This window comes from Diceros bicornis, chromosome 13, assembly GCF_020826845.1.
Source record: "Diceros bicornis minor isolate mBicDic1 chromosome 13, mDicBic1.mat.cur, whole genome shotgun sequence".
Lineage (NCBI taxonomy): Eukaryota > Metazoa > Chordata > Mammalia > Perissodactyla > Rhinocerotidae > Diceros > Diceros bicornis.
This window is the reverse complement of record NC_080752.1, coordinates 42,102,998-42,129,593: the sequence shown is the minus strand read 5'-3', so window position 1 is coordinate 42,129,593 and position 26,596 is coordinate 42,102,998. Positions and strand designations below refer to the sequence as shown.

Below are 26,596 nucleotides of genomic sequence, written 5' to 3'. Positions count from 1 at the left end.
ACAGGAGGATTGGCATGGATGTTAGCTCAGGGCTGATCTTCCTCACACACACACAAAAAAAGTGGGGGGTGGGAGATAGCTGAGATGACAGACAAAATGGAGGGAGTAGACAGACAAAGAGCATCAAGAGTATGGATGGGCAAAGCCAGAAGCCCCTTGGAGGTCATCCATCGTGCTCCTGCCTAAAAACTCACTGGTGCCCCAAGCCTTCCAGACAATTTAGGGGTGGGGTGGGGGGTGGCTGTGCTCACATTATAATATCTTCCTGGGGACGCTATCTGATCTTCCCCTACCTTCTTCCCCTCTCTGGCCAGCCAGAAGTGGGGCTATGAGAGCCCCCAGAGAAGGATAGATGGAAAGGCTGTATATGGCTACTCACCAGGCAGAATGAGGGCTCCATCCCCAATAAAGAGCAGCAGCAGCAGCAAAAGCCACTGGCTGCCCATGGCTCGGCTAGTTGATGGTCCTGGAGGGCACTGGGAAGGAGTCCTGACCCAAACAGGGAACAGAGAGCAGCTCCAAGACAGTGAGGCGCTGCTGGCACTGGTGTCACCTCTCACCTGCCTGCAGAGTATACCACCTTGTCCCCTGTTGTCCAGACTCCTTCCCAGCAGGCCCCAGGGGGCTTTTTAGGTCTGGAACCAATGCTAATGGGAGGGGATGGGGGGTGGAGTTTCCCATCAGTGGCAATCAGTGGGCCTTTGGCGACTCCCATTCCCACTGGTGAATATCCCCAAGGTCCCTAATTGTCAGCCTTTGCTGAACAGCTGGGCAGAACTCTCGGCCTTCCAGCCTTCCCCCATCCAACACCGGGGAACCTGAGTCTCAGCAACACGGCTGATCTCCTCGGTCTCCCAATTCCTGGGCTGAGAGCTGGCCACCTGATTTCAGAGCTGGAGATCAGTCTCATCCTCTCCCCATTGCACAGTTGGGGAAAGTGAGGCCCACTTGCCCCAGGATGAGAATCTAGGTCTCCTGTCCTCCAAGGCAGCTCTTCCTATTGCCCGTGACTGCCACAGCTTTCTTAGACTCTGCACTGCCTAGCTCAAGAACCTGCTGTGGCTCTCAATGGCCTTTGGTGTGAAGGTCCCAAAGAGGCCTCACAGGTCTCAAGTTCCCCACCAGACTTCATTCACCTGACCCACAAACTCCTCCTGCTGTCTTCCAGCAAGCTTCAGTGCACCTCTCCTCCAGAGAGCCTGCCAGGACCCACACTTTGCCCAGTCATTCTCCATTGCCCCAGGATGGAGCTACCTGTATCTGCACAACTTGGTCAATGGTGACTCATCAGACTAGGGCTCCTCAGAATTAGGACCAGTCTCCTCCACTTTCAGACAGAGAGAGAGGGTAGAGCTGTGTCCTTCATCAGACAGGGGCTCCCAACCAGGAGGACTAGACTTTCACCCCCAAAATTTAGGACCCTAGGGGCAGGGACTATATGTCTACCATTAAGACAGAAATTTTCAGGGTATAGATTTTCTCTCCCATTAGACTGGAAGCTCTGGAGGTCAGTCAGTGACTCTCCCATCAGACAGACAGGCTGTTGAGGGGCAAGATCCGTCTTGCCCATCAGACCTGGGGCAAGGTTGCCCCAAGGGGCTGGAGATCCACCAATCACACACATTGATCTCAACACAAAACTTTATTGTCACACACAGATGCCTGGCCCCATTGGCCTCACCTTTCTCCTCTTGGTGGTTGGGCCCACTTAGGCCCCATCTAGCTCTGGCCTAGAGCAGGCGGCCAGGGATGCCCATCCTTAGGACAAATCCCGGCTGCCTCGGCCAGTACCCCCCTTCTCTGCTCATCCTTGTGGCAGGGCTCCCACTGTCATCCAGCATCCTTCTCCATCCTGGCTCCTCTGGACCTGGAGTTCGCAGGCACAAGCCCTAGAGATTCCTTCCCCTTCGCAGCCCCAGGCATCTGCCCAGGTGTAAGGGAGAGGATAGGCTCAGGCCAGGCTGTGCCAAGTCATGCTAGGGATACAGGAAGATGCACCCATGCTAGGGATACACGGGTGTGTGTGCGCAGGTCCCTCGGCTCCCGTCCTGCCCTTTCAGCGGCTGGCCTTGTGTTTGTTAAGGAGTACATTTGTGTTGGATTCCTGAACCTGCAAACCAAGATGTCTTCTTGTCAATCCCCATACCCTGACATGGCAGACTCCCTTACTCCCCTCCTCCACCTTCAACAGCTGCCTATCTAGGCCTCTCAGGGAAGTCCTTCATATGTCTAAGTCTAGCCTGCCTGTATCCTCTCTGAGCTTGGGAGCCTAGGCTGTGGATATTCACAAGGCTCCAGATCATTCTAGCCCAGTCAGATGGTGTGGGAAGCAGATACTAATGTGGGTGTGTGCATTTTTCTCCCTAGAAGCTTCCTCCCTCAGGAGGAGGCTGCTCTTACGCACCCTAGACAGGACCCAGGGGTCCTTTGCCACCAGTGAGCCTAAGTATCAGCCAATAAGCAGGAACCGAGTTGGCTCAAGTCACACTAAGAAAGAGGAGGTTTGAGGGCGCTAGAGATAGAAGTGGCTCAATGGGCGGAGCCTGACCGGAGTGGGCGGGGCCTCTCGGAAAAGGAAAGGGTGGAACCTAACCTCATTGGTTAGTCACCTCATTGGTGACTGCTGGGGGGAGACCAGGGGGCGGACCAGATCTTGGAATAGACAGAAACCTTGACGAATGCGGCAGAAGCTAGGCTAGGCTGGGCTGGGCTGGGCGGCGGGGTGAGAACTAATTGGGGAGGAGAGGGAAGATGCACCTTTTCCCTGTTGATGAGCGCGGTGATCAAGTCTTGCTGGCAAGTCATTTCACGGATGTCCACGGAGGACCCGATCTCCATCGACTGGCTCAGCGACAAGGGCCTGTGCATCAGCTCCTCCTCCTGCTCCTGGTTGAAGCGGATGGAGCGTACTTCGTCCACTATCCTGGGGGCAGAGGGGTGAGTGCGTTCCGGGGGGCGGGGCAAAGGGGAGGGGGAAGGGGGCAGCCCTCCCACCTCTTCTCTGGTGTCCACCCTCCTTCAATCTCCCCCTTTGCTATGCTAGAGACCCAGGCTGAGCTGTGCGCCCCCTAGTGTTAGATGGGAGGAACCCCGAGGTCTGGATTTGAGCTCTTCCACCAGCAGGCTGGGGGACCCTGGGCAAGTCACTTAACCTGTCTGGGCCCCAGGGTCCGCATTATAAAATAGTTAGGATGTGAGGCCAGAAGAATCTAAGGCCTCCGCTCAGCCCTGACTCACGGGACTCGGCGGTACCCCCAGTACCCGCCCTACGTGTTGAGCTCATCTCGGATCTCCTTGTACTGCATCAAGTTCTCCTGTATTGCCTCGAGCACCAAGCAAAAGTTATCGCATGTGTTTTCCGAGAGGTTCGACAGGGGGCCCCCCATAAGCGGCTCCTGGGGGAGGCCAGACATCTCCAAACGGGCGACCACACAGTGCACCAGTGGCAGCTCGTTATTCCCGTCTTCCTGGTCGTCTGTCTGGAGAGGGGTACACGGAGATGGGATGGACAGCTCAGCCGGCACCCCCTCCCCCAGCCGTTTCCTGCTTGGCTTCAGGGAGGATGAGTTTCTTAGGACACTGGGGTTCTAATGCCCCTCATTTCGGCTCCAACCAACCTTAGCCTCTCTACCTTGCTGTGGGAGCTCAACTTCAAATGCACAAGCCCTTATCCCACCTCTTTGGAAATTCTCATCCCTTTTCAAAACTTAACCCCCACTCCCCCCATTTCACCCCTGATAAATCCTACCCAGCAAGTTTCTAAAGCCCTGTCTACTCTCAAGTCACAGCCGGCAGCCCTCAACACTTTGGGAAGTACTCCTCCCTCCCCACCCCCACCCTTTTGGAAGGTCTACCCTGGAATGAATAGTACTGTAGCTAACATTTGTCGAGTTCTTAGGATGTGCCAAGTACTATTCATTTACCCATGTAATTCTCATAGTAGCCCTCTGAGGTAAGTACGATTATTATTCACATTTTACAGAAGAGGAAATTGAAGCTTAGACTGGTTACATGCCCTATGGTCACCCAGCTGCTCAGTTTTGAGTTGCCATTGAAACAAGACATCTAGGAAATCCACATCCATCAGAAGCCCCAACTGTGAGTTGGCACTGAAGGTGGGGGATGCTGCCTCCAGGTCTCAGGCTTGGCTTTCTCCAGGCCCTTGAGTGTGCAAGCACACACACCCATATACCTATGCTCAAATCAGCACTCATGCACACACTCTCTCTCCTCCCTTCTGCCCTCCCCACCCCACTCACCTTACTGAAAGTTACTTGATGCTGTCGCCCCTGCTCTCTTGCCTTCATCATTTGCTCCAGATTGGTGGTCACCACGACAACCAAGAGGTTGACGCCAATGAAGGCACCGATGGTGATGAAGATGGCAAAGTAGATGGCACCCCCAATCTCCATTGCGTACTCCCTCGTCTCCATCCTGGAGATGGCAGGTGGGGGCCCCATCACCTCCCTGGCCCTTTGGGCCTCACTTTCCTCATCTATGAAATGGGGAATTATCTCAAGGCCTACTGGGACTTCTGCTACCTCCCTGCCGTTGTACAGATCCAATGCCTACTCCTAATTGTCGTAGCAGCCGCTCTTTCCTGAGCACCCGCTGTACTGCTAGCAGTAGGCAGTCCTTAAGCCAGCCCTGCAAGGCGGGGATTTGTACATCAGCATTATCAAGTTTAATCTATTGGCTACACTCTATTCATGTTTTTCATGTTATAAAAAGTAACTCAAGGGGCCGGCCCAGTGGCGCAAGCGGTTAAGTGCGTGCGCTCCACTGCGGCGGCCTGGGGTTCACCGGCTGGGATCCCGGTTGCACACTGACGCACTGCTTGTCAAGCCATGCTGTGGCGGTGTCCCATATAAAGTGGAGGAAGATGGGCACGGATGTTAGCCCAGGGCCAGTCTTCCTCAGCAAAAAAAAGAGGAGGATTGGCATCAGATGTTAGCTCAGGACTGGTCTTCCTCAGGAAAAAAAAAAAGTAATTCAAGCTCATTATAGAAAGATCAGAAGGAAATTTTACAGGAAAAAATCCCATTCACTGTTAATACCTTGTTGTAAATCTCCCATAAAATATTCTCCCCAACAATAGTCTTCTCTCTCTCCTCCTCTCTTTCTCTCTCTCTCATTACATATATATATATATATATATATATATATATATATTCTGTGCCAGGCTCTGTGCTAAGAGATTTATATAGATTTTCTCTATTGATCCTCACAGCAATCCAGACATAGTTAATATTGTATTGTAATCCCCAAGTGACAGATAAGAAAACAGGCTCGGAAGAGAGATGAAGTAACTTGCCCAAGGTCGCATGGCTAGTGTGGTGGAGCAGACTCAAAAGCTCAGTCCCCCTCTACTGCACCCTCTATGGTTTTTCCACTGCCTACGTCATAATGGATAATGACCAGAGAAGCTCTTTACCAACTGGGCTTCTACTCTCACACAAAGGGGATAAAAAGAAATCAGTCAGGAGGACCCACTCCCTGGAGTGGACTGGAAAGAAGTAGGGTTTAGGGGCCGGCCCAGTGGCGTAAGCAGTTAAGTGCGCAGGCTCCGCTTCGGTGGCCCGGGGTTCGCAGGTTCGGATCCCGGGCGTGCACCGACACACCGCTTGTCAAGCCATGCTGTGGCGGCGTCCCATATAAAGTGGAGGAAGATGGGCACGGATGTTAGCTCAGGGCCAACCTTCCTCAGCAAAAAAAAGAGTAGGATTGGCATTGGATGTTAGCTCAGGGCTGATCTTCCTCACAAAAAAATAAATAAAATACAAAAAAAAAAAAAAAAAGAAATAGGGTTTAGACTTAATGGGAAAAAGGTAAAGAATAGGGTCGGCCCCGTGGCTTAGCGGTTAAGTGCGTGCGCTCCGCTGCTGGCAGCCCGGGGTCGGATCCCGGGCACGCACCAATGCACCGCTTCTCTGGCCATGCTGAGGCCGCATCCCACATACAGCAACTAGAAGGATGTGCAACTATGACATACGACTATCTACTGAGGCTTTGGGGAAAAAGAAAGAAATAAATAAAGGAGGAGGTAACAGCAATCTTAAATAAATTCTTTAAAAAAAAAAAAAAAAAAGGTAAAGAACAGAACCCAGGCAGCTGTCTATGGCCAAGAATGACCTTGGGAAGTGGGTCTAAGAATGAATAAAATAAGACCCTAGGTTCCCAGGAGTGCAGGCAGTTTGTTGGGCTCCAGTGTGGGCTGAGAGGCTGCCCTGAGACCCTAGGTGCCACCACAGACATGCTCCCTTGCCCAAGGCTTCGCTACCTTGCTGTTTAGCATGATGGGAAAAATCTCCATGAACAGGCCTGCAGTGGGACTTTGAATGAGTGGAGTTTCAAGGGGACAAGCCTTCAAAGAGACCACAAACCCAGAGGCCCCAGCCCCAGGGATCTTCTTTTCCCCAGTTTAAAGCCCCGGGCATCCGCCTCCTGCTGAGCCATCCTCATCCCAAGCCCTGGAGCCCTACTCCACCAAGAGCCCTTCTCCCTCCCCAGTCAGTTTTTTGCCCCATGGGAGCCCCAGCCCCTGCCTGGCTGGGCTGGGCTGGGCTGGGGGCCTGGAAGCCCCATGGGCACTCACTGAAAGTCACTGTAGATGTCCACCCAGCCATCCTGGGTGATGCAGATGAAGAGGGTGTACAGGGCAACCTGCATGTTCTGGAAATGTGTGGGCACGAAACCACCAAAGAGAGTGACCCCAAACACGGAGAACACCTGCCAGAGAGACAAAGACCACACAGACTTCACCCCAGGGCCTTGGAGCCAGGACATGCAAATGCCACGCAAATGAATGCTGCCAGGGAATCACAGGGATCAGGCCCACAGGCCTCTCCTCTTCTCCAGACACTCTGGTATCCCCAGTCACCCAGGGGCCTGTTCAGGGAAGGGGAGTGGCTGGGGTGGGGGAGGGCACTGACCAGCATGAAGAAGAGGATGAGAGCCATGATATTGGCCATGTCAGGTACCGACTGCAGGATGACGCGGATGATCCGGGCCAGGGGCTCCACCGTCATGCACACATGTACCAGACGAAGCACCCTGTGGCAGAGCCTCTCAGGGGTGCCCCTCAGCCCCTCCCAGATCCTCCTCCTCACTGCCCTCCCACCTGCCCAGACAGGCAGAGCTGATCCCCACCTGGTAACAATCCCTCCATCTCTCCCAGGGTCCAGACAGGTCCCCTTCTTTTCTCCAGTCCCAGCTCACCTGAGGGTGTAGGTGATAGAGATGACACTGAGTTCGTTAATGAAGAACCCCAGGAGCAAGATAAAGATGATAAGGAAGTTGAGGATGTTCCAGCCGTCCTGGGGGGTGGGCCAGCCCCAGCAGGGTCTGTCAGGCCCAGCCCACGGGGACATCCTGGGTCTGCCCTCCCCATACCCCAGGGATGGGGGCGCTCAATGTTCCTCTCAGAGCAGGGCCAGTCATCTGCCATCCACTGCTGTTACTCATCCTGCTGCCCCCCAAACACGCCACCAAACATGCATGCACTCACTGTCTCATGCATGTATCAACAACCAAATGCAGTCTGAGAGACACACAGCGGAGACTCTCACATATGCTCAGCTAGTTCCTAAGCTGGGCGCCCACCTTGGCTAGTGCACTGCTGAAAATGGCCTTGCCCTACAGTTAGGTGATCGAAGAGTGTTTGGATGCTCCAGCCTTTATGTAACACTACAATTAATAATAAAATGAAAATACTAATAAAAACATTAAGGAACACTGCTTTAGTAGCCAGTTCAGAGGTAAACAAGCTCTCACTGTACAAGAAAGAGAGACAGGCAAATTTTTACAAGCCCTTTGTCCAATAAAGCTCAAACTCATATAGGAGTGGGGATGGGGGAAGGAAGCTCACATGTAATTCCAGCACAACCACTAAAGAGGGGAATTTGCTCTATCTAATAAACAGTAGATGCATTGACTAGTGACCAGTGATCCCACTTCTAGAAATCTGACCCACAGAAACTCTGGTACAAGTACAAAATGACATTTGTTTAAGTTGAAAACAACCAAAGGGTCCAGCAATCAGACACTGGTAGAATAAACTATGGCACATTCATTCAGTGGAGTGCTGTGTAACCACAAAAAAAAATGAGAAAGACCTTCATGTACTGATATAGAAAGGTTGCAGGATCCATTAAGTGACAAAAGCAAAGCGCAGAACAGTGTTTGTAGTATGCTACTGTTAGGAAAGGGAGGACTAAAAATATATCCACATTTGCTTATGATTGCAAAATAAACACTAGGAGGATAAACAGGAGACTATAAATATACAAAAATTACCTGGGGGGGGGAAGGGATGAAAGCTCGGGAGTGGAAGCAAGAATTCTGTGTGTACCTTTCAATATAGTTTTGACCAATATGTATCTGCATTAAATATTCCAAAAGAAAACTATTTTTTAATGGAAAAAATATTCTTAAATTTATTGGGCAGCCCAATAAACACAGGCCCTCCTGGTCTCCCAATTCAGAGAGTCTGCGTCTACACACACACAAGGAGACACAAGTCGGCCTGTCTACAGATCCATCCCTCTATCCCTCCAATATTAAGCTCCCACTGTATGCCAGACCCTGAACTGGATCCTGAGGATACAGGATTTCTGCCCTGCTGGGCTCATAGACTATTTTGAGGGAGGTGGATAGACAGTAAATTTTAACGGCACGTGAGAGAGAGAAGCACACGGTATTAGGGAGACACAGAGCAACACCTAACCCAGCCTGGGAGAGACAGGAAGACTTCCTGGAAGAGAAGTCATCTGAATGAGTCTTAAGCTGTAAGTAGGAGTAAAGCAAGTGAATAAGTGGCAGGGAGCTTGTATAAACTAGGGGTCAACATGCACAAGGGCATAGAGGTGAGAACAGCAGTGCATGTGTGCATGTGCATGCATGCGTGTGTATGTGTGTGCATGTGTAAATGCAACTACAAGCTGTTTGGTGTAGCTGGAACACAAAGGGTGAGGCCGGGAGTGATGAGGCTGCAAAAATAAGCAAGGGCCACATCATGGAAGGCCTTAATCAAGTACAATAAGGCATTTTGACCTCATCCTACAAATAACAGGGAGCCACTGGAGTATTTTAAGGATGCTTTGTCTTGTGCCTGGGGAAGATTACCTTGATGGCAGGTGGGGGACACAGGAAGCCAGACAAAGATCCTGGTGAGAGAAGACAGGCAAGAACTAGAACAGGGGTAGCAGAGATGCAGAGGCGGCAAGAAATTTGAGAAATATTTAGGTGGTGAAATAGTGATAAACAGGCTGTGGAGATGAGGAGGAGGAAGGAGCCACGTGAGGGCAGCAGACAAGGGAGAGCTGGGGACGAAATTTTGAGGATCTTTGTGTGGCTGGGTAATATTTGAGATATTAATTTACAGACTTCCTCCCTTCTCTGCATTTTCCCTTTCCCTCCCCTCCACTCCCCCACACCCATTCAACAAGGAGCAGGCTTTGTGCCCCAGGACTGGGGAAGGGATGGGGGTGGGGAAGGAGGAGGCAGAAGCAGCCTCTAACAAGTCCTGGGTTTTGCCCTTGAAAGCCTGGCCCCAGGGGTAATTTTGCTGTCCCCTCTAGGGGACATTTGGCAATGTCTTGGGACATTCTTGGTTGTCACAACTAGGAAGGTGCTAATGGCATCTAATGGGTAGAGGCCAGGAATGCTGCTAAACATCCTACAATGCACAGGACAGTCCCCCACAACAAAGGATTATCCAGGCCAAAATGTCAATAGGGGGCCGGCCCCGTGGCTTAGCGGTTAAGTGCGTGCTTCGCTGCTGGCGGCCCGGGGTTCGGATCCCCGGCGCGCACTGTGGCACCACTTCTCCGGCCATGCTGAGGCCGCGTCCCACATACAGCAACTAGAAGGATGTGCAGCTATGACATACAACTATCTACTGGGGCTTTTGGGGGGAAAATAAATAAATAAATAAAATTACAAAATGTCAATAGGGCTGAGGTTGAGAAGCCGTGGTTTAGCAGACAAGCAGAGTAGCTTGGAGAACACAAGATTCTTAGGCTTGCTTCAGTTCTATCATGATAACAAAACTCTGGGGCTTAACCTTGAAAGTTTAGGTCCCTTGAAAATGCAGGCCTTCTAACTGCTGCTGAAAGAAATCTCCGGAAGATATGAAGGAGGAAATGTTCCCTCTTATGGAACAGAAGTCTGCCTGCATTCTAGAGCTAGTTCTGATAAAGTGGTATATTGAAAGGTTCACAAAAATCATGGTACCTATTCTCCTCTTGAGTGTGGAGACATGTAAATATGCACCATCCCAGTCTAATTTCTGTTAATAAACATCCTTGCAAGTGTTGTTTGCACAAAGCAGTCTTTCAGACATCCAGATCTCAGAATTTTTGTTCCAGGTTCTACATTCTGTGTTCTATGAAGTGAAGCCTCTAACCCCTGGAAAGCTTGGAACGCTAATCAGTTGTCCTGATAATGGTATTTAAATGATACTTTCCTTTTATGAAAGGGTTTTTTTTTTCAATAGGTTGTTTTTTTAAGCCTCTTTGTATACAAAATAAGTTCCTTGACTCCAGAAGTCTTATTCAAACAAAGAGTTTGAGTCTTTGTCTCATTTAAGGTAACTGTAAGACCCATTCCTGCCCAAACAACTCTTTGATACTCTCTAGGAGTCACCCCCATCCACCAGCCCAGGGGGCCAGATCTGGCCAGCAGCCCTTTTTTTTTGCAAGACCACCAGGCTAAGAATGGTTTTTATATTTTTAAATGGTTGTGGGGAATAAATCAAAAGAAGAATAATATTTTGTGACACGTGAAAATTATATGAAGTTCAAAATTCAGTGCCCATGAATAAAGTTCATTTGGAACACAGCCATGCTCATTCATCTGTGTACTGTCTACAGCTGCCTTTGTGCTCCCAGAGAGGAAGTGAGTGTTTGCAACAGAGACTGTAGGGCCCACAAAGCTTAAAATGTTTATCCGACCCTTTACAGAAAGTCTGCTGACCCCTGCTCTTGAACCCAATAAATTAAGGTAGATACTCTCTATCCCATTTTTCAGATAAGGAACTCAAGATTTTCCCAAGGTCACAGAACTGGGGAAGGCTGGAGCGGGGCCTGGAACCCAGGGAGGCTATACTTCTAGTAAAAGTTACTTTCTGCTGCATCACAGACACCTCAGAAGTAGTCAGTCTCTCTCTCTGAGTGCACGCATACACACACACACACACAAACACAAACCCCTTAGTTTGCAGGGCCAGGAGCACAGGGGTAGGGACAGGGTGGGGTGCAGTCCCTACGGAGGAGTAGGGGCAACAGTGGGGAGGGCCCAAGATCTCACCTTCCAGAAAATCCAGAAGCCATTTAACCAGCCAAGGAGAACCTCACAGATAAGGATGGTCAGCACAATATCATCTATGGTAGAGAACAACTCATAGTGTTTCTACATGGAAGACAGAGAAAAAGAGAGGGACAGAGAGGTCAGTGGAGCGGGGCCTGGGCGAGGCCAGGGAGAGAGGACGTCTCCCAGGGAGGGAAGGCCCATATTCCTGCTGTTCTTCATCCTCAGCATCTCTGTAGCTCCCTTAAAGCACACTTTCCATGTACATGCCAGGCACCAGGCAAAGACCACACATTCTTCATTTCACACTACCATCACCATTGTCCTACAAAGTAGGTTTTATTCCCATTTTACAGATGAAGAATCAGAGAGGTGCCCAGGTCAGATAGTTAGTCGATAAAGAATGTTGTTTAACTACAGACCCTGGCTCCTAACCTCAAGAGTAGAGATATTTGCAAAAAGGAGGTAGGGGAGGGGCGGAACAGGCTCCAGGACTGGGAGGAAAAGACGTGGCCCCTGAGATAGAGGACATCAAGCCCCATCCTTCTTCCTCTGGGTATCCCAACCACTCCTGCTGCTCCAGGTCCCCAAATCCCCCAGGTCAGGCCTGACCAAACATCTGGGTATCTCCCCACTCATGGGTCCAGGACAGGTACTCTGGGTGGATGGATAGATAGATGGATGACTTGACTTTGAATTCTGCCTAAAACCTAACTCACTTTCACCCAACCTAGATCTTACTCCCTTAGCTTCCATTAAGCTGTGATCCTGCTATAGTTTGTGACCCCCTTAACAGCTTCCAGCCCCCTGGAAGTTCCACCCTGGCAGTTACCGAAGTCACCTTGACGCCTCCCTGTCTTCACCTCCACTGCCAACAGACTGAGTGCCCCAAGGCTCGCTGCCACACACGGAGGCCTCCTGCCACCCACACCTTGCCACCACCCCCATCCACCAACCCATACAAGGCTGGGCAGAGCTTCTTAAACCCAGATGGGAGGTTAAGGTTTATGGGCTCCCTGCTTGCTCCAAATTCCTAAAAGGCTGTTATGGGCCAGGGATGTCTGCCTACAACAAGAAAGAGCTTTCTTTTGCCTCATCTGTCCCCTCAGCTCCACCCCGCCGGCCACTGGAGGCAATAGGCCCTCTTCACTATTTATTGAAAAAGCTTCCTAAATAGTCTCCTGCCTTCTCCACATCATGGGCATCTATGGCTAAATCAGAGTTGCCTTCTCTACCCAGAAGCCTTCCATGGCTCCCTATGGCCTGCCGGGTAAGGTTTAAAACCAGTCTGGCATTCACAGGCCTCTAGGATTTGACTTTCATGGACACATATCCAATACCAGGTCTTTTAGCATTTTGACTGGGACCCATAGTAAGAAATATATGTTACATTTTATACCATAATGCTGTTTCTCTCTCCTCTCTCTCTCTCTTTCACACACACACACAATTTCTATTTCACTCTTTTTCATATCAAAGTGCTGGTGTCTGCACTCTGAACTGATTTCATGATCCATTGTTGGGTTGCAATCTGCCCTCCAGCCTACTCATTCTGCAAACCTTGGCACCTGGGTTTCTGCTTCCACCACGTCAGAGGCAGCTCTTGTCAAGATCACAAGAGCTAGATCCAAGGGATGCTTCGTAGTCCTTATCCCACCTCATCTCTTGGCTACATCTGACCCTGTGTCTGCTCCCTTGTTGGACACTCCTCTCGGCTCCCTCTCTCTCCTCTGGCACATCTCCTCAGTCTCCTTTTGCGTCTCCTCTACTTTCTGCCCTTTACTTGAAGGCTTTCCTCCGAGCTCTGTCTTGGCCCCCTTCTCCTCTCACTCGGCGCTGTCTCTCCAGGCAACCTCATCCATTCCTTTAGCTTTGGCAACGAACCACCTGGATGCTGGTGACTCTCACGTGGCCATCTCCATCTCAGCGCTCTCTGTGGTGTTTCAGATTTGACTGTCACCTACTCACTAGCCATCTCTCTGTGAATACTGCACGGGCACTTCAAATACTGACCTCATCATCCTCCCCAAACTTGCTCTTCCTCCTTCACCCCCACGTCCCAACAACAGCACCATCCTCGCACAGTTGCTCAAGCCAGAAACATAACTTCTTGCTCTCCCTTTCTCTACATGCATGAGGTGATGACATATGTTAAACAAAGGAGCACACAATAAGTGTTTGCTATAAAAAGAATCAATCAGGAAGGCCACGGATCTGACTCTAGAGAGCTTCAAATGCACGTGACCTCTTTTCACTCACTGCCATTGTCCTGGTCCAAGCCCCATCATCTTTCACCTGAACATCTGCAACACGGCCCTGCCTGGTCCACCTTCCGCCACTCTTGGCCTCTCCCACGCAATGTGAATTTTCTAAAACACGTGTCTAGTCATGTCACTTCCATGCTTTAAACCTTTCCCTAGACTTCCAATGACTTAGGATAAAGGCCATCCTCTTTAACATAACTTAAAGACCCTGCATGATCTGGCTGCTGATCACCTCTCTGAACTCATCAGCCACCATGCTGGACATTTTTAAAATATTGATTTTAAATAGCACAGTTCATGTATGTAGTTTACTCCTTGTAAGAAACTAAAATATCAAGGATAAGACCAAAGTCATACTAGACTTCAAGTTGGACATACAGAACTCACTCAAACGCTGTTTCTTCTGCTCAAAATGCTCTTCCCCACCTCTCTGTGCCTGGCCAACTCCTACTCATTCTTAATCTCAGTTTGCATCTCTTTCTCCAGGAAGCCCTCCCTGACCCCCCAGATTAGGGTCGATGCCTCGTTTGAGCTCCTGCATACTCTGTGTGACACTCAGGCATTTGTAATGACATGTTTGTGTCTGTCTGGGACAGAACTCTGTTATGTTCATACCTGGACCCCTGGCACTGAGCACAATACCTGGCTCAGCATGATTCTCACTTAGTGACTATTGACTAAAATGGAATACCTTCCTCACAGGCACCCATTTGCCTGCCTCTGCTTACACCATTTTTCTCCTGCCCTTCTGCTACAAATCCAGTGCATTCCTCAAAGATGGGTCCCCTCCACCACGAAGTCTTCCTTGATCTCCAGACCCCTGGAAAGTCAGAGCTGTCACGCCCTTGAAAAGCATCCAATCCACCCTCATGGACAGATAGGAGACTGAGGCCCAGAGAGAAAAGTGCCTTGCACCAGGCCCCCCAGTTAGATCAGTGGGGGCAGAGGTCAGGCTGGTGTCCCACCTGGCCAAGGAAGGAGTTGGTGCGGAGTGCGACGGTGATAGCGTTGACCACCAGCAGCATAGCCAGCAGCAGCTGGAAGGCCGGGTGTCTGAGCAGCTGCTTGATATACATGCGCGTGATGAACTCCTGCATGTCCCAGGCATCCTGGGAGAGGGCAGGGACCTTCCTTCAGGCAGGCATCACTGTATGAAGCCTCTGCCTGGACGTTTGCTCTCAGTGAATGGGGGTCTCTGGGGGGCCACTCTAGGGGGAGAAGTTGCCTGAGAGGGGATTATGGAATGGAGGCATCAGTGTAGAGGTCACCACCTAAATGGCCACTAAAAGTAGGTCACTGCTGGGGGATCATTGTGGGGCTCCTTGCAAGGGAGACTCTTTTGGGGCCTCTGCTGGTGAGTGTCATTATATAGGAGTTCCTGTGGAGGGCACTGTCTGGCAGTTATCAACATATCACGGTGGCATCACCCCAGGGTTCACTGCAGGGGAGGGTCCCCTGGGGGGACATTTAGAAGGCAGAAGGGGCAGAGTTATTATGAGGGCCTGCTGCCCCACAGGCACAGTTGCAGAAGGGTCAGTGTCGGGTGAGGATCCCCGCAGCCCTACCTCTTTCTTACCCTTCTATTAGTGACGTCTCGGCGGTTGATGAGCACCTGCTCCTCTGGCCGGATGTAGGGCTCATGAGTGGCCCTCTGCAAGGGTGAGGAGAGGGTCCAGCAGTGCAGCCACTGCCCCTCCAAACCCAGTACAGTCCTCCTGTGCCTCCTCCCACCCCGGGATGCCCAGCTTGGGTAGTGAAGCCAGGCAGGGGCCACCTACTATGACGTTCAAAGGCTTGATATTGGTGGTGTCGGTCCAATGCTGCCACCAGATCTTTTGATTGTCTGTCATGTTGCTCAGTCTCCTTCCACTCCTCAAAGAAACTTCATTCCAAGTGGTCTTACTCCTCCTTGTGGTGATATCATAGAGGCCTCTGTGACCTTAAGCTGTCTGCATTCCACTAAGGAATTCCAATCGAGAGAAGCTCCTCCCACTGACCTCCCTCAGTAGGCTGCAGAGGAAGCCAGGGACAGGAAGAGGCTGGACTGGGGTCAGAGGTCGGAGGCTGATGGGAGCAGGTCAAGTCTTCTGTACAGCCTGGATGGAGACACAAGGGCGTGTCCCTGCTCTGGGTCCACGAGCTAGAGGTGAGACTGGGCTGAGAAGAGGAGAAAAGTGTTTCACCCCAAGGCCCTCCTCCTAGCAGACCACAACCTGCACCCCTCCCTACCAGCTACCCCATCCCACCACCCCAGTCTCCAGGGCCACCCACCCTGCCCTTCCATGCAAGGTATGTTCCCCATCCACAGAGTGAAAGGCTGGTCTCTATTTCTTACTTTGTCCCCCTGGGGAATGGGGCAAGAGAGCATCCTCTGGTCTCCGAAGGGCTGGGGAGAGATGGGCATGAGTAGAAGCCCTCACTAGCCATGGATCAGCATCCACCATCCTGGCAGGCACAGAGCTTCAGGAACAGAGCCCAGGTCAGTGGGCCGCACAGTGGGCTAGTTACTGAGAGCCTTCACTCCCCTGACAACTTTTCATCCCGGTCCCCTCTGGGGAGCAGATTCCTGATTCTAATATGGAAGTCAGTACCCTCTGGGGAGCAGATTCCTGATTCTAATATGGAAGTAAAAGGCACGCGTAGATTCATGTTAGAGAAATTGACTTTATTTGGTTGACAAGTGTCTCTTGTGTAAAGTGAAGAAGGCCTGTACAGACTGGTTCGGTGAAGGCAGAAGTGCCCAGGGACTGATGGGGGCAGGCCTGTGCCCCCAAAGGTCAGAGGACGGGGAGAGAGTTTCTTTCAGCCCAGCCTCCTGCTCCTTCGTTGGCAAGGGAAGAGAGGATGGCACACAGCTCGCTTCACTTCACCCCCTCCAGGGGAGAAAGGAGCGGAAATGGTGGAAGCTCAGGCAGTGGGAGTCAGTTTGGGGTGAGACCATGGACCAGTACTACTTCCAACCTTGAGCAGAAGCTAGGGATGCTCTGTCCTAGACATGTCAGAGGCTGGGGGTTGAGGTGGTCCTCAGGGCTGGAGATCAGGATACTGGCCAGGGTCAGAGGTCAGGAGGTTGGAGGTTGCTCTCTGGAGTCAGGGGGCAGACATGGGAGTGCTCCTCAGGGTCAGAGGGCAGAGTGGGGGAAGACTGTTCTCTGGAGTCAGAGGTCTGGACTGGGGAGCTCCCCTCAGCTGTCAACACTCCCCAGGCCCCCAGGCCTTCTGAGTAGAGCTCCTGGTTCTGCTCTTTCCACTGTCGGAACTTCTCCGCAGTCAGCTCGGGGTCACCTAGCACTTCCTCCAGGGCCTGCAGCTCCTGCAGCTTTGCCTGTAAGAGTAGGGGCTAAGGGGTCATGATCACGCGGGGAGGGGCGGAGCCTGAGCCCAGAGCTAACTCTGGAGTCCAGTGCCTAGAACCCAGCACCTGGCCCAGTCTAGCTCTGATTCTCAGATCCAGAGCCTGGCTCTAGGAACCTAGAACTGGGCCCAGTCCACAGCTGACCTCAGAGCTGAGGGCCAGGAACCAGAGCCAAAAGCCCAGAGCCCAGCCCCTCGCCATACCCAGAGCCCAGCTGACCTTGAGTGTGCTCTGTAGCGCCCGCACCCGGTGCACTCGCTCATTGAGCTGGGGGTCTCGGTTGCGCCGCATGAAAGAGCTCCGCCATTGTTCATGAGTGAAGGGCTGTGGCCGGCCAAGAAGGGACAAGCCACCCTGCCTCAGCCCCCGCACCATTCCTTCCAGTGCCCCTTCACTGTTGTCTGTGGGAGAAGGGAGCAGAATGAGGGTGTGCCACCCCAGCCCTCCATCTCGGCGCCCAATCCCAGCACAGCACCTATTGGAGAGCCGAAGGAGGTCCGGGGGCTGCCCTGCGTGGGGGTGGCTGCAGGTGATGTGTCTCCATGCAGTGAACTGCAAGCATGGGCCAGGCTGGGCTGCAGGCAGGGCGGAAGGAGAAGAGGGTATCAGTCTGAGCTCCATGCCCTGCTACTCACCCCCGCCCGTCCCCTACTCACCGAGGCTGAGCGGGACCCAATCTCGTCGTCAGGGTCTTCTGCTTCTGTCTCACTGTAGCAGTCTGGGGTGACAGCAGCAGTTGGGGAACCCACTAAGCTTCACAGGGTTTGGGGAGGCCAAGGAGTGGGCTAGGGCATTTGAGTTCCCAGACCCCAACCCAGGAAAGGCAGAGGCTCAGGTGAGACCCCCCGCTGTGAGACACCCACCTTCCTCTCGGGGTAGGGGGGCCCGGCCTGGAGACTGGTACTTGGAAATGCAGGTAATGAGATGGCGCACCCACCTGCGGAAGGGCAAGTGGGTCTCAGGGAGTTCCCATCTACTGTATGAGAGGGGCTTTCCACCTATATCATTTTTTAATTTAATCCTCAGAGTAACTCTGACAGGTAGGAACTCTTATTAGCTCATTTCACAGATGATGAAACTGAGGCTTAGAGAAGTGAGTGTCTTGACCAACCACTATCAGAGAGCTTGGATTTGAATCCAGGCTCCTGACCAGGCTCGCAAGTACTCACGTGGGAGTTGGGGGTGAGGGGGTGGCACTCACATGCTCAGATCACCCAGGGTATCAGCAGCGAAGACAAAGGGTTTGTACACGTCATGGGTAAGCTGGAACACGCTGCCAGGGAGCAGAGGGCCTCGCTCAGCCACCTGCTGCCCCCAGCTAGCCCCTCCTGTCACCTTACCTCTCCCTTTCTCTCCCCATACCCTAGCCTGCCACACCCCAGGACTTAACTATTTCTTCTTCTGATCCTGTCCACTTTCCAGACTGTAGTTGGAGACGTTGATGAGGCCCTCAGCCTTCTCATCCTGCGGGAATCACAGTGTGGGTCAGCATGAGGCCCCGACACCCTCGAGGCCCAGTCAGGCTCCTGAGGGCAGGGGCGGAAAGAGGGCATCTCCTGGGCTCTCTAACCACAAATCTCTCAGTGCCCAGAGCTCAAGGCAGGAATCTGGGGTGCGGGCAGGGGATGTGACGGAGGAGTGCCTTTGAGCCAGGAAAGGGGAGCCAAAGATATCCAGAGAAATAGCCACAAAAGAGGAGCCTGCTTGTGTGTTTGTTCAGTCCATAGACACAGATGAAGCTGCTTCTCACCACTGAGCTTTGCTAACGCTGTTCCCCCTTCCTGGTCTTCTTTCCCCTTTCCACCTGACTAACCCCAAGCCACTGATTTCTCGGAAGGCTTCTCGACTCCTCAGGCTGGACTGGTCACCTCTGCTGGGCTCCCACCCACCCCTTGGGCTTTTCCTTCGCCATAGCATGTGTTCCCCACGCTGTCCGGGAGTGTATATTCATCCTCTCCCCTACCAGCCTGGAGTAGCAGGAACTGTTCAAGTCTTCCCAGTGTCCCCAGTGCCCACCCCAAAGCTGGGTACACAGTAGGCACCCGAATGTTTGTTGAATGAATAAACAATTGAACAAATAACCCATCACTAGGATGGACAGAATAACAGAAGAGGAAGGAGTGGTGGGCTGAATAAAAGTGATTCTCTCTACACCGCCTGTGATACATTTTCCAGACTGCTTTTACACACATTTTAGCTCATTTCTCTCCAGAGTGTCCTCATTTTACAGATGGGAACACTGGGGCTCAGGAGGGTCTGTGGCCTGCCTGTGATCACAGATGGGAGTGGATGGTGGAAGAGGGAGAATAACCGTGGCTCCCACTCACTTGCTTACCTGTGTGTGCGTATGGGGGTCTCACCTGGGGCTGGCGGTACCAGTACAGCGTGTGTCCCTTGAGCACAAACCAGCAGCGGCGCCAGCGCGGGCCCATGAAGCCACCAGCCACCTTGCGCAGCAGGAGCCAGCCATCGCAGTCCGGCTGGCCCAGCTCCCGGCATGACACCCGCCGGCGGCTCAGCCGCGTGGCCACACCTGCAGCAGCACAGCATGGCCCGGTTGGTGAGGGGCTGGCAAGGCATCCCAGACCCCCAAACCCACTCTCTTGCCCCCCACGAGCATACCCAAGCTGGTGTTTCTGAACTCATACTTTGTGCTCGGAATGCTACAAGTGTCATCTCTGAGGTGGGGAAGACTCTTCCATTTTAGAGACAAGGACACAGAAGATCAGAGGATGAGCCGTTTGCCCAAAGTCACAGAGCTGGTGAGAGGCCCAGGCTGGGAGCACAGATCTGTCTTACCCCAGAAACAGAGCCGTTTCCAGGAGAGGCTGTGTATGAAGTGGGAGTTGGGGGGGGGGGGTCCTTGTCCAGCACTGTAAAGAGCTCCTCATATTAGGGGACCCCATCAGTCAGATGCATCTCATACCTTTCGATTTCTTCCGACCAGGGACAGGACTCTGAAAGGACCATAGGGGTTAGAGAAGGTCTGGGTCCAGAGCCACACACCCCTCCTTGCTGAGCCCCTGCGCTTACCTTGTCAGGGTCTTCTGGGGGCTCCTGAGTCTCTGTGACCCCTGCTGGGAGTGTGACTGGGGGTGTAGGGGGGATGGGCAGGGGCTCAGGGTCAAGGGAGGAAGAGTCTGTTAGGGAGAGAGGAGAGAGAGGAGGGTCCATGAGCCCAGCCCCAGACCCAGTGGTGGGATGGGGGGGTCAGAGTACAGGGGTCAGAGCCAGGCACCCCACATGCCTTGCCCGGGGCACCTACCACCTGGTGGGGCTTTGAAACTGCCTGTCGAGGGAGGGCTGGGTCCAGGACTTGGGTTTGAGGTCAGGTGGAAGGCAAAGACGTCTTCAGATGGGGCTCTGGGGAGAGCAGAGGGACATGAGATGAGCCCATGGCTCCCCTGCCCAGATGCACCCAGTGCAGAGCCTGTTACCTGGGAGACAGTGGGGCCAGAGCCAGCGATGGGATCCTCAGCTGTGGGGAGCCCAGGGCCTGAGGCGGGGTCTGGGGAACAACCAGAAACAGGGTGGTGGAGCTGACAACAGGGGTCTGAAAGCAGGCTGGGGCAGGGTCGGGGGGCAGTACCTGTGGGGGGGTCTCCGGCACTGGGACCTTCTTCAGCACTAAGCTGACCCCGGCTGACTTCTGCAACAGCTCCCTCACCACGTTCTTATGGGACCAGCCCACCTAGGGACAGGGAGGTGGGCAGGGCAGGGAGGCTGGGCTGGATCAAGCTGGGCAGGAGGCTCGGAAGCAACCTGACAGCCCTCGCCCGCGGAGTCCTCTCTGAGCCTCCTGCTCCGCCTCACCTCCTCCTCCTCCTCCAGGAAGCCTCCATGAGTCCCTCCACCTTGGCTCTACCAAGGCTGCTCCAACTTGTGTGAGGTGGCCCATCTCATGGAAGGCAGCTCCCACAACCTGGTCTCTCCAAGGGGCCCTCCCTACCCACCAGCCCTGGGTTCTACTCAGTACCCCCTTCACTCCCTCCATGTCCCTCTCCTCCTCACTCACCACCACCTGCTCATTGATCTGGACAATCTCGTCTCCAGGCAGGATCTGCAGCTGGGAGTCAGTGGGGACCTGGTATGGGGAGTGGGGCTCAGAGGCTGTGCCTCCGAGGGCCTGAAGCTGGCTTGGCTGCCAGGCAAGAGGGTCTTGGGGGTAGGTGGCTGAAAAGGGTGTGGGGCTCTCACCTGGGTGCCCACTCGGGACACGAAGTGCAGGCAGTTGGTGGTGGTGTGGATTTCCAGGCCCTGCCAAGGCAGAGGCTGCAGTCACTAAGGGTGTGGGGGCAGCAGCACCAGTGGGCAGGACCCCTGCTGGGCACCAGGATTCTTGGGTGGCCAGAACTGGGAAAAGAGCTGGCCCCAAAATGGCATTGCCCAACTTGCTGTGTGACTTTGGGCTTGCCACTCCTCTCTGATAAGGGCTGGAGGGAAGCTGGCGTTGCTGACTTCTGAGGTATGAGATTTTCAGCAACTGAAGGGATAAGCAGGGACAGGAGCGGGCCAGGCGCAGGGCTGGGGGCTCTGGTTTTCCCAACTGGTCAAAGATTAAAGCAGAAAAGTTTGTGTCCCCTCCCTTCTCCCTTAACCTGCCAGGCCTGTGTCCCAGGGCTGGAATGTGTCACCTGAGACCACACCAGCTGCAGCCCTGGGACGGTGGGACCCTAGGAAAGTCCTCTGGGCCTTTAACATCTGTACAAAAAAGGCTTTCCAGTCATAATAGTACCGGATTCTGTGGGATCCTAGAACCAGATTTCAGGGCCCAGGCAAGGCTGCCAGAGGGTCAGAGGTGAAAGATGAGAGGTCAGGGCTCACCAAAGGATCATCCAGCTGCACGCGCTCTAGCACCGCCCTCTGCTCCAGCAGCTCCCTGGGGCTGTAGCTCAGGATGTTGTGGCAGATTCCAACCACGTGGCTGCACTGGGGGAGGGGGAGCAGGATGTCTAGCCGCAGCCCCATCCCAACCCCCATCCCCACTCCCTGCTCACCCCCAGACTCACAATCCTCAGGACTCTGCTCTCCTTCTCAGCGGCTGGACAGTCCTGGAAGCACAGTGAGAGAGCAGGGGCCTACCCTGAGTACCAGGCATTACCTTCTGCCGAGGGCAGGGTGGGATTCCCTGTACCCTGGCCCCCTTCCCAGAACTACATGGCCTCAGAGTTTGGCCCCGAGGTCTCATCCCCCTGACACCAGGCCCCCAGAAGTGACCACACATGCCCTCCCCTGCTCCACTCCCTCCTGAGAGTCAAATTTCCTAGCTCCCCTGCGAACCAGGAGACCCCATGTCCCCATTGCCCTCTACCCAGTGGCTGGGCCGCCTCTCTTCCTGCCCTCGCCTCTTCCTGCCCTCACACCCGATCCTGTGCTGATTCACAGCTTATAAAAAGCTCTAGCTTGGCTTGGTCTCTGCGGCCTGGGCCAAGCCTGGCCCCTGGTTCTCCTACCTCCTGCAAGGCTTGGCCCAGCTCCCCGCACAACTCCCCAATCTCCTGGCAGGCCGAGAAGTCATTTAAGTGGGAGAAGAGGTACCTGGCAGGGGGAAGGACAAAGCAGTGGTTAGGGGACTGTGCTTAACAGTCAAGTCACAGAACCACTCGGAGCCAACTACTCATTTGACACTTGGGGATAATACCTGCTCTGATGGGTTTTGGTTTGGGCTAAAGGAGATGACTGATCCCCCTACAGAGCTTAGCACAGGACTTATTTGTCAAGCACCTAATACAAGCCAGGCTCTGTTCTAAGCACTGAGGAGACAGACCTTAAACACACAACTACATCAATAATGATTTAATTTCAACTGCTGTGAAGTGTAGGGAGCTCTGAGAGTATATAACAGGGAAGGCTTCCCTGAGGAGGTAACATGTGAGCTGGGACCTGTGGGACAAGCAGCAGCCAGTGAAGGGATGGAGAAGCTCTCCATGTAGTGTTGTTGATATGACTGCTAGGATTGCACGCTAGGGGCGGGGTGGGAAGCCAGGCATCCCAGTGCAACCGCACAGACCAACTACCCTCTTTGCCCTGCTCTGCCATATCTGAACAAGAGTCAAGCTCTCTTTTTCTCTCCCAGGCCCTGGAGGAGGCCAAGGATGAGAAGGGTCCCCTCCCCAGTCACCCAGACCCTGGGAGGAGCCCGAGGTACCTGCTGAGCCAGAAGAGGAGAGTACGGGCCTCATGCACCAGGTCCACAGCTGCACTGAGGACATCGGCAGGGGCCTCGGCACAGCCCCCCAGATGGCCTTGGACTAAGCTCTGGAAGGCATGGGTCCCCTCCAGGAGCCTCTCTGTCAGGCTCTGCAGGTTCTCTGTCTGTAGCCCAGAGCTCTGTGCCAGAAAGGGGGCAGGTCACCTCACTGGCAGTGGCCAGCCCCCCATCGGCAACCCCCAGGTGGGTGGAAGCTGCAGCCAGTGTGGCTTCCATTCACTCACCAGGGCCTGGAGCTGCTCCACCCCTTCCAGGATGAGCTCCTGGTGGCCTAGAGGCCGCACAGTCAGGGCCTCAAGGCTGCGGGGACAGAGCTGGAGCAGGTACTTGCCAGGCAGCTCCCAGTCCTCAAAGCAATAGTCCTGCAGGGAATCATCGAGGCCTGGAGGGAGAGCGGGGGTAGCATAGGGGCAGCCAGGGCATGTCATGGCCTTTTCGGCCAGTTCTTCACTCTTGCAAAGTCCTTTTCCCTCCCATCTATTCCTAATGACAACCCTGAGACCTGGGCTGCGTTCTGCCCATTACACAGATGAGGCTACTGAGTCGAGAAGTAGGAGAGTATAGGGCAGTAGCTCTCAAAAGATGGTGCCCAGGACAGCAGAAGCAGCCACCTCCCTGGAGAACTTGTTAGAAATACAACTTCTCGGCCCCACCGCACACCTGCTGAATCAGAACTTGGGGGAAGGGCCTAGCAGTTTGTTTTAACAAATCCTCCAGGCACTCTGATGCTTGCTCAAGTCTGAGAACTACTGATTTAGGGGATAAAAGCATGGGGCTTTGCGGTCAGGGAGACCAGAGTGCTAGGACTTGAGCAAGTTACTTAATTGTGCCTCAGTTTCCTCACCTAAAATAGGGATAATAAATGCACCTACCTTCTAATCATGTGTGTATTAAATGACATGATACATGTCAAGCACTTGGCCCATTCCCTGGTTCATGGTAGACAGTAACAGCCACCATATGATTACTGCCACTCTTGACCATCAGCTGTAAGGCCCTGTATGATCAGGCCTCCGCCTGCCTCTCCAGTCTCATCTCTTGGCCCAGCCCCCAAACTCAGCACTTCAGATCCAGAGCACTAACTCCCTGCAGCTCCTGGAATGCCCTTTTGCCTCAGGGTCCTCACATGTGCTATTCCTTCTGCCTGGACTGCTCTTCCAGCTCCTTTACTCCCTTTTTCATCTAACTCCCTCCAGGAAGCCTTCCCAGTCTGGGTGGGGGGCCTCTCTTGCTCCCACTGCCCCCTGTGCCTCTACAAACCCCTGCACTTGAGCACTGGCCTCTCCCACTTGATCATGAGCTCTCCAAGGACTGGGTCTGAAATAACTTCATCTCTAATTCCAGCCCACGCCTGGCACAAGGGAGACACCCAAAAATAAGAAAAATATCTATTGAATGCTTACTATGTGTTAGGCAACATTTTAAGGGCTTCATACATATTAACACGTTTGATCCTCACCGAATCTAGGAGGGAGAGACTATCGTTATCCCCATTTTACAGAAGGGAAAACTGATACAAATAGAGGTTAATAGTTAGCTTGCTCACTCTGAAGAAATTCCTCCCATTCCAGGTTCCTTCACTGGGGTATGCGTGTGATCAGTAGCTCTCCCTCATTCCCTGTGTGACATTAAGAGAACCGGACTAGGAGTTCATGAATCTGTTACTCCACGGCTACTGCCCTCGAGCACCTCCCTTCCCACGCACGGTGAATATGCTGTGCTGCATCCCTCCGAGCAGACCCCGACACTGAGCTACACATGCTGGCACTTGTCACCAATGTCTCATTTTGTCCACCTCAAGAGATCAGAGTTGCCTTTCTCATTTTATTGATGGGGAAACTGAGACCTATGGTCACAGAGCTGGGGAGTGGAGGGGCTGGGCCTGGAACCCAGTCTGGGAGTCTGACTCCAGCCCTGAATCCCTGCTTTTACCAGGGCCAGTCACCCTGAGCCTGGGGCAGTGTACTCCCGCTGCCCCTCCACTCTAGCTCCTCTCCAGGAGGGATGTCCTGACTCACCTCCCCCTCCCAGCTGCATGTCCTGCCTTCTCTGAGTCTGTCGGCAGTCTGGGCCTTTCCCGTCCATCTAGGCGCGAGGGGGGGGGGGGTATCTCCCCTGGAGGCCCCTAGGGTAGGGCCTTGCCAACCCCTTCAGTCTGGCTGGAGCTTCTGCTTCTCTCACTGAGAGCCTCAGGATGGGGAGAAGGGAAAAGACACCAGGACCAGCCCTACTCCGCAGCCTGAGCAAATCACTTCTTGGCTCAGTGCGCCAGTTTCTGCTTCTGAAAAATGGGTTTAATAACAGCCCACTGCGCCCTAGGGCGGAGGGAAGATGAAAGAGATAAAGTGGGCGTGGGCCCCGCCAGGGCCGCCCCTCCCCCCGTGTTTTCATTACACAACCACTGCCTCCGCATCGCCTCTGGCAGCCTCTTGGAATGCTGGGGCGATGGGAGACCCCTTCTGGGTCCTCGGGCCTCCCGCAGTCATCTCATCTATTTTTCTGCCTAGCATTATACCAGGTACATGACAGACACTTACAAATATTTGTTGACTGACAACCAATTGACGGACGCGGCAAGTTCTTTTTCCTTTTCCTCTCCCGGTCCCAGTACCCCTCAAGCCCAGCTCTGCCCCAGCCCCACTCACCTCTCAGCCAAGCTGCCACCTTCCCTGGGGTCCAGCTCGCTACAGGCTCCATAGCCGCGGCCGGCCGCTTGGATCGACGCCCGCTCCGTCCTGCCGGCGCAGGAATTTCCGCTCCCGGAGCCTAGGCCTGGGAGGGGCTGGGCTGGGCCCTGGGCGGAGCCGCCAGCATACCTGGGCCCATGTGGCTGGCCAGGTGAGGCGCAGCGACAGCCATTGGCCCAACGCCAGTCCGCCTCCTGCCCCGCCCTTCAGGCATCCTAGGCAGTTGGGCGGCCTGACTCTGAGGGCGGTGCCAGTGGTGTGTGACCCAGGCGACCTCAGAGCCAGCCTGGCATCCCGCCCCAAACTGGCCTCAAATCGCAGAGCCAGACCCTGACCTTCAGGCTCCTCCAAAAGGGGCCCAAAGGTGAGCAGTGCAGCAGCAAAGCCCAGAGGTTAGGGTGCCCAGAACCCTGGGTGCAAATCCCAGCTGGGCAGCTTGTTAGCTGCGTCAGCAGGGGCTAACCCTACCCATCGTGCATCAGTTACCTTGTCAGTAAAATGGGCTGCTGTGCAGAGCACCCAAGTCTATAGCTCTAAAACCTTTAGAACAGGGGTTTTTAGCTCCGTTTTTTGCACCATGGCCCCTTCTGGCAGTCTGGTGAAACCTATGGACCCTTTCTCAGAATAGTGCTTTTAAAAGCATAAAATCACAATGCTGAAGATTACAATGATGATAATTATTATTAAATTTATGATATAGTAATATGTGTTTATTAGCATTAAATAACAAGACTGGCAAGTTAAAGTTAAATTTTCCTTTTCTAACGACATC

At 53.4% G+C, this 26,596-nt stretch overlaps 2 protein-coding genes across 3 annotated transcripts; both read right to left on the bottom strand.

Moving 5' to 3' along the window:
* Positions 1–1,632: 1,632 nt before the first annotated feature.
* CATSPER4 (cation channel sperm associated 4) lies at positions 1,633–15,553 on the bottom strand. Its single transcript, XM_058553303.1, is given in 11 exon segments — positions 1,633–2,110; positions 2,758–2,923; positions 3,271–3,479; positions 4,260–4,434; positions 6,596–6,729; positions 6,933–7,053; positions 7,219–7,316; positions 11,308–11,409; positions 14,537–14,680; positions 15,148–15,240; positions 15,242–15,553. Coding segments are annotated over 11 exon segments (1,476 nt in total). The 5' UTR covers positions 15,422–15,553; the 3' UTR covers positions 1,633–2,056.
* A 662-nt stretch (positions 15,554–16,215) lies between these two features.
* On the bottom strand, positions 16,216–25,866 carry CNKSR1 (connector enhancer of kinase suppressor of Ras 1). 2 transcript variants are annotated; one of them, XM_058553300.1, is made up of 21 exons: positions 25,783–25,866; positions 23,362–23,519; positions 23,075–23,256; positions 22,380–22,464; positions 21,936–21,977; positions 21,751–21,855; positions 21,124–21,183; positions 20,942–21,010; positions 20,516–20,617; positions 20,364–20,434; positions 20,192–20,289; positions 19,960–20,066; positions 19,853–19,883; positions 19,287–19,459; positions 18,317–18,390; positions 18,128–18,199; positions 17,790–17,863; positions 17,583–17,674; positions 17,402–17,501; positions 17,146–17,327; positions 16,216–16,896 (listed from the first exon to the last, which is right to left on the bottom strand). In XM_058553300.1, exons 1-21 carry the CDS (start codon positions 25,832–25,834, stop codon positions 16,627–16,629), a joined length of 2,199 nt encoding a protein of 732 aa, XP_058409283.1. In that variant the 5' UTR covers positions 25,835–25,866; the 3' UTR covers positions 16,216–16,626. The 2 variants fall into 2 exon arrangements, with proteins under 2 accessions (XP_058409283.1, XP_058409284.1); XM_058553301.1 differs by having other exon boundaries at positions 17,583–17,644.
* Between the last annotated feature and the right edge of the window lie 730 nt (positions 25,867–26,596).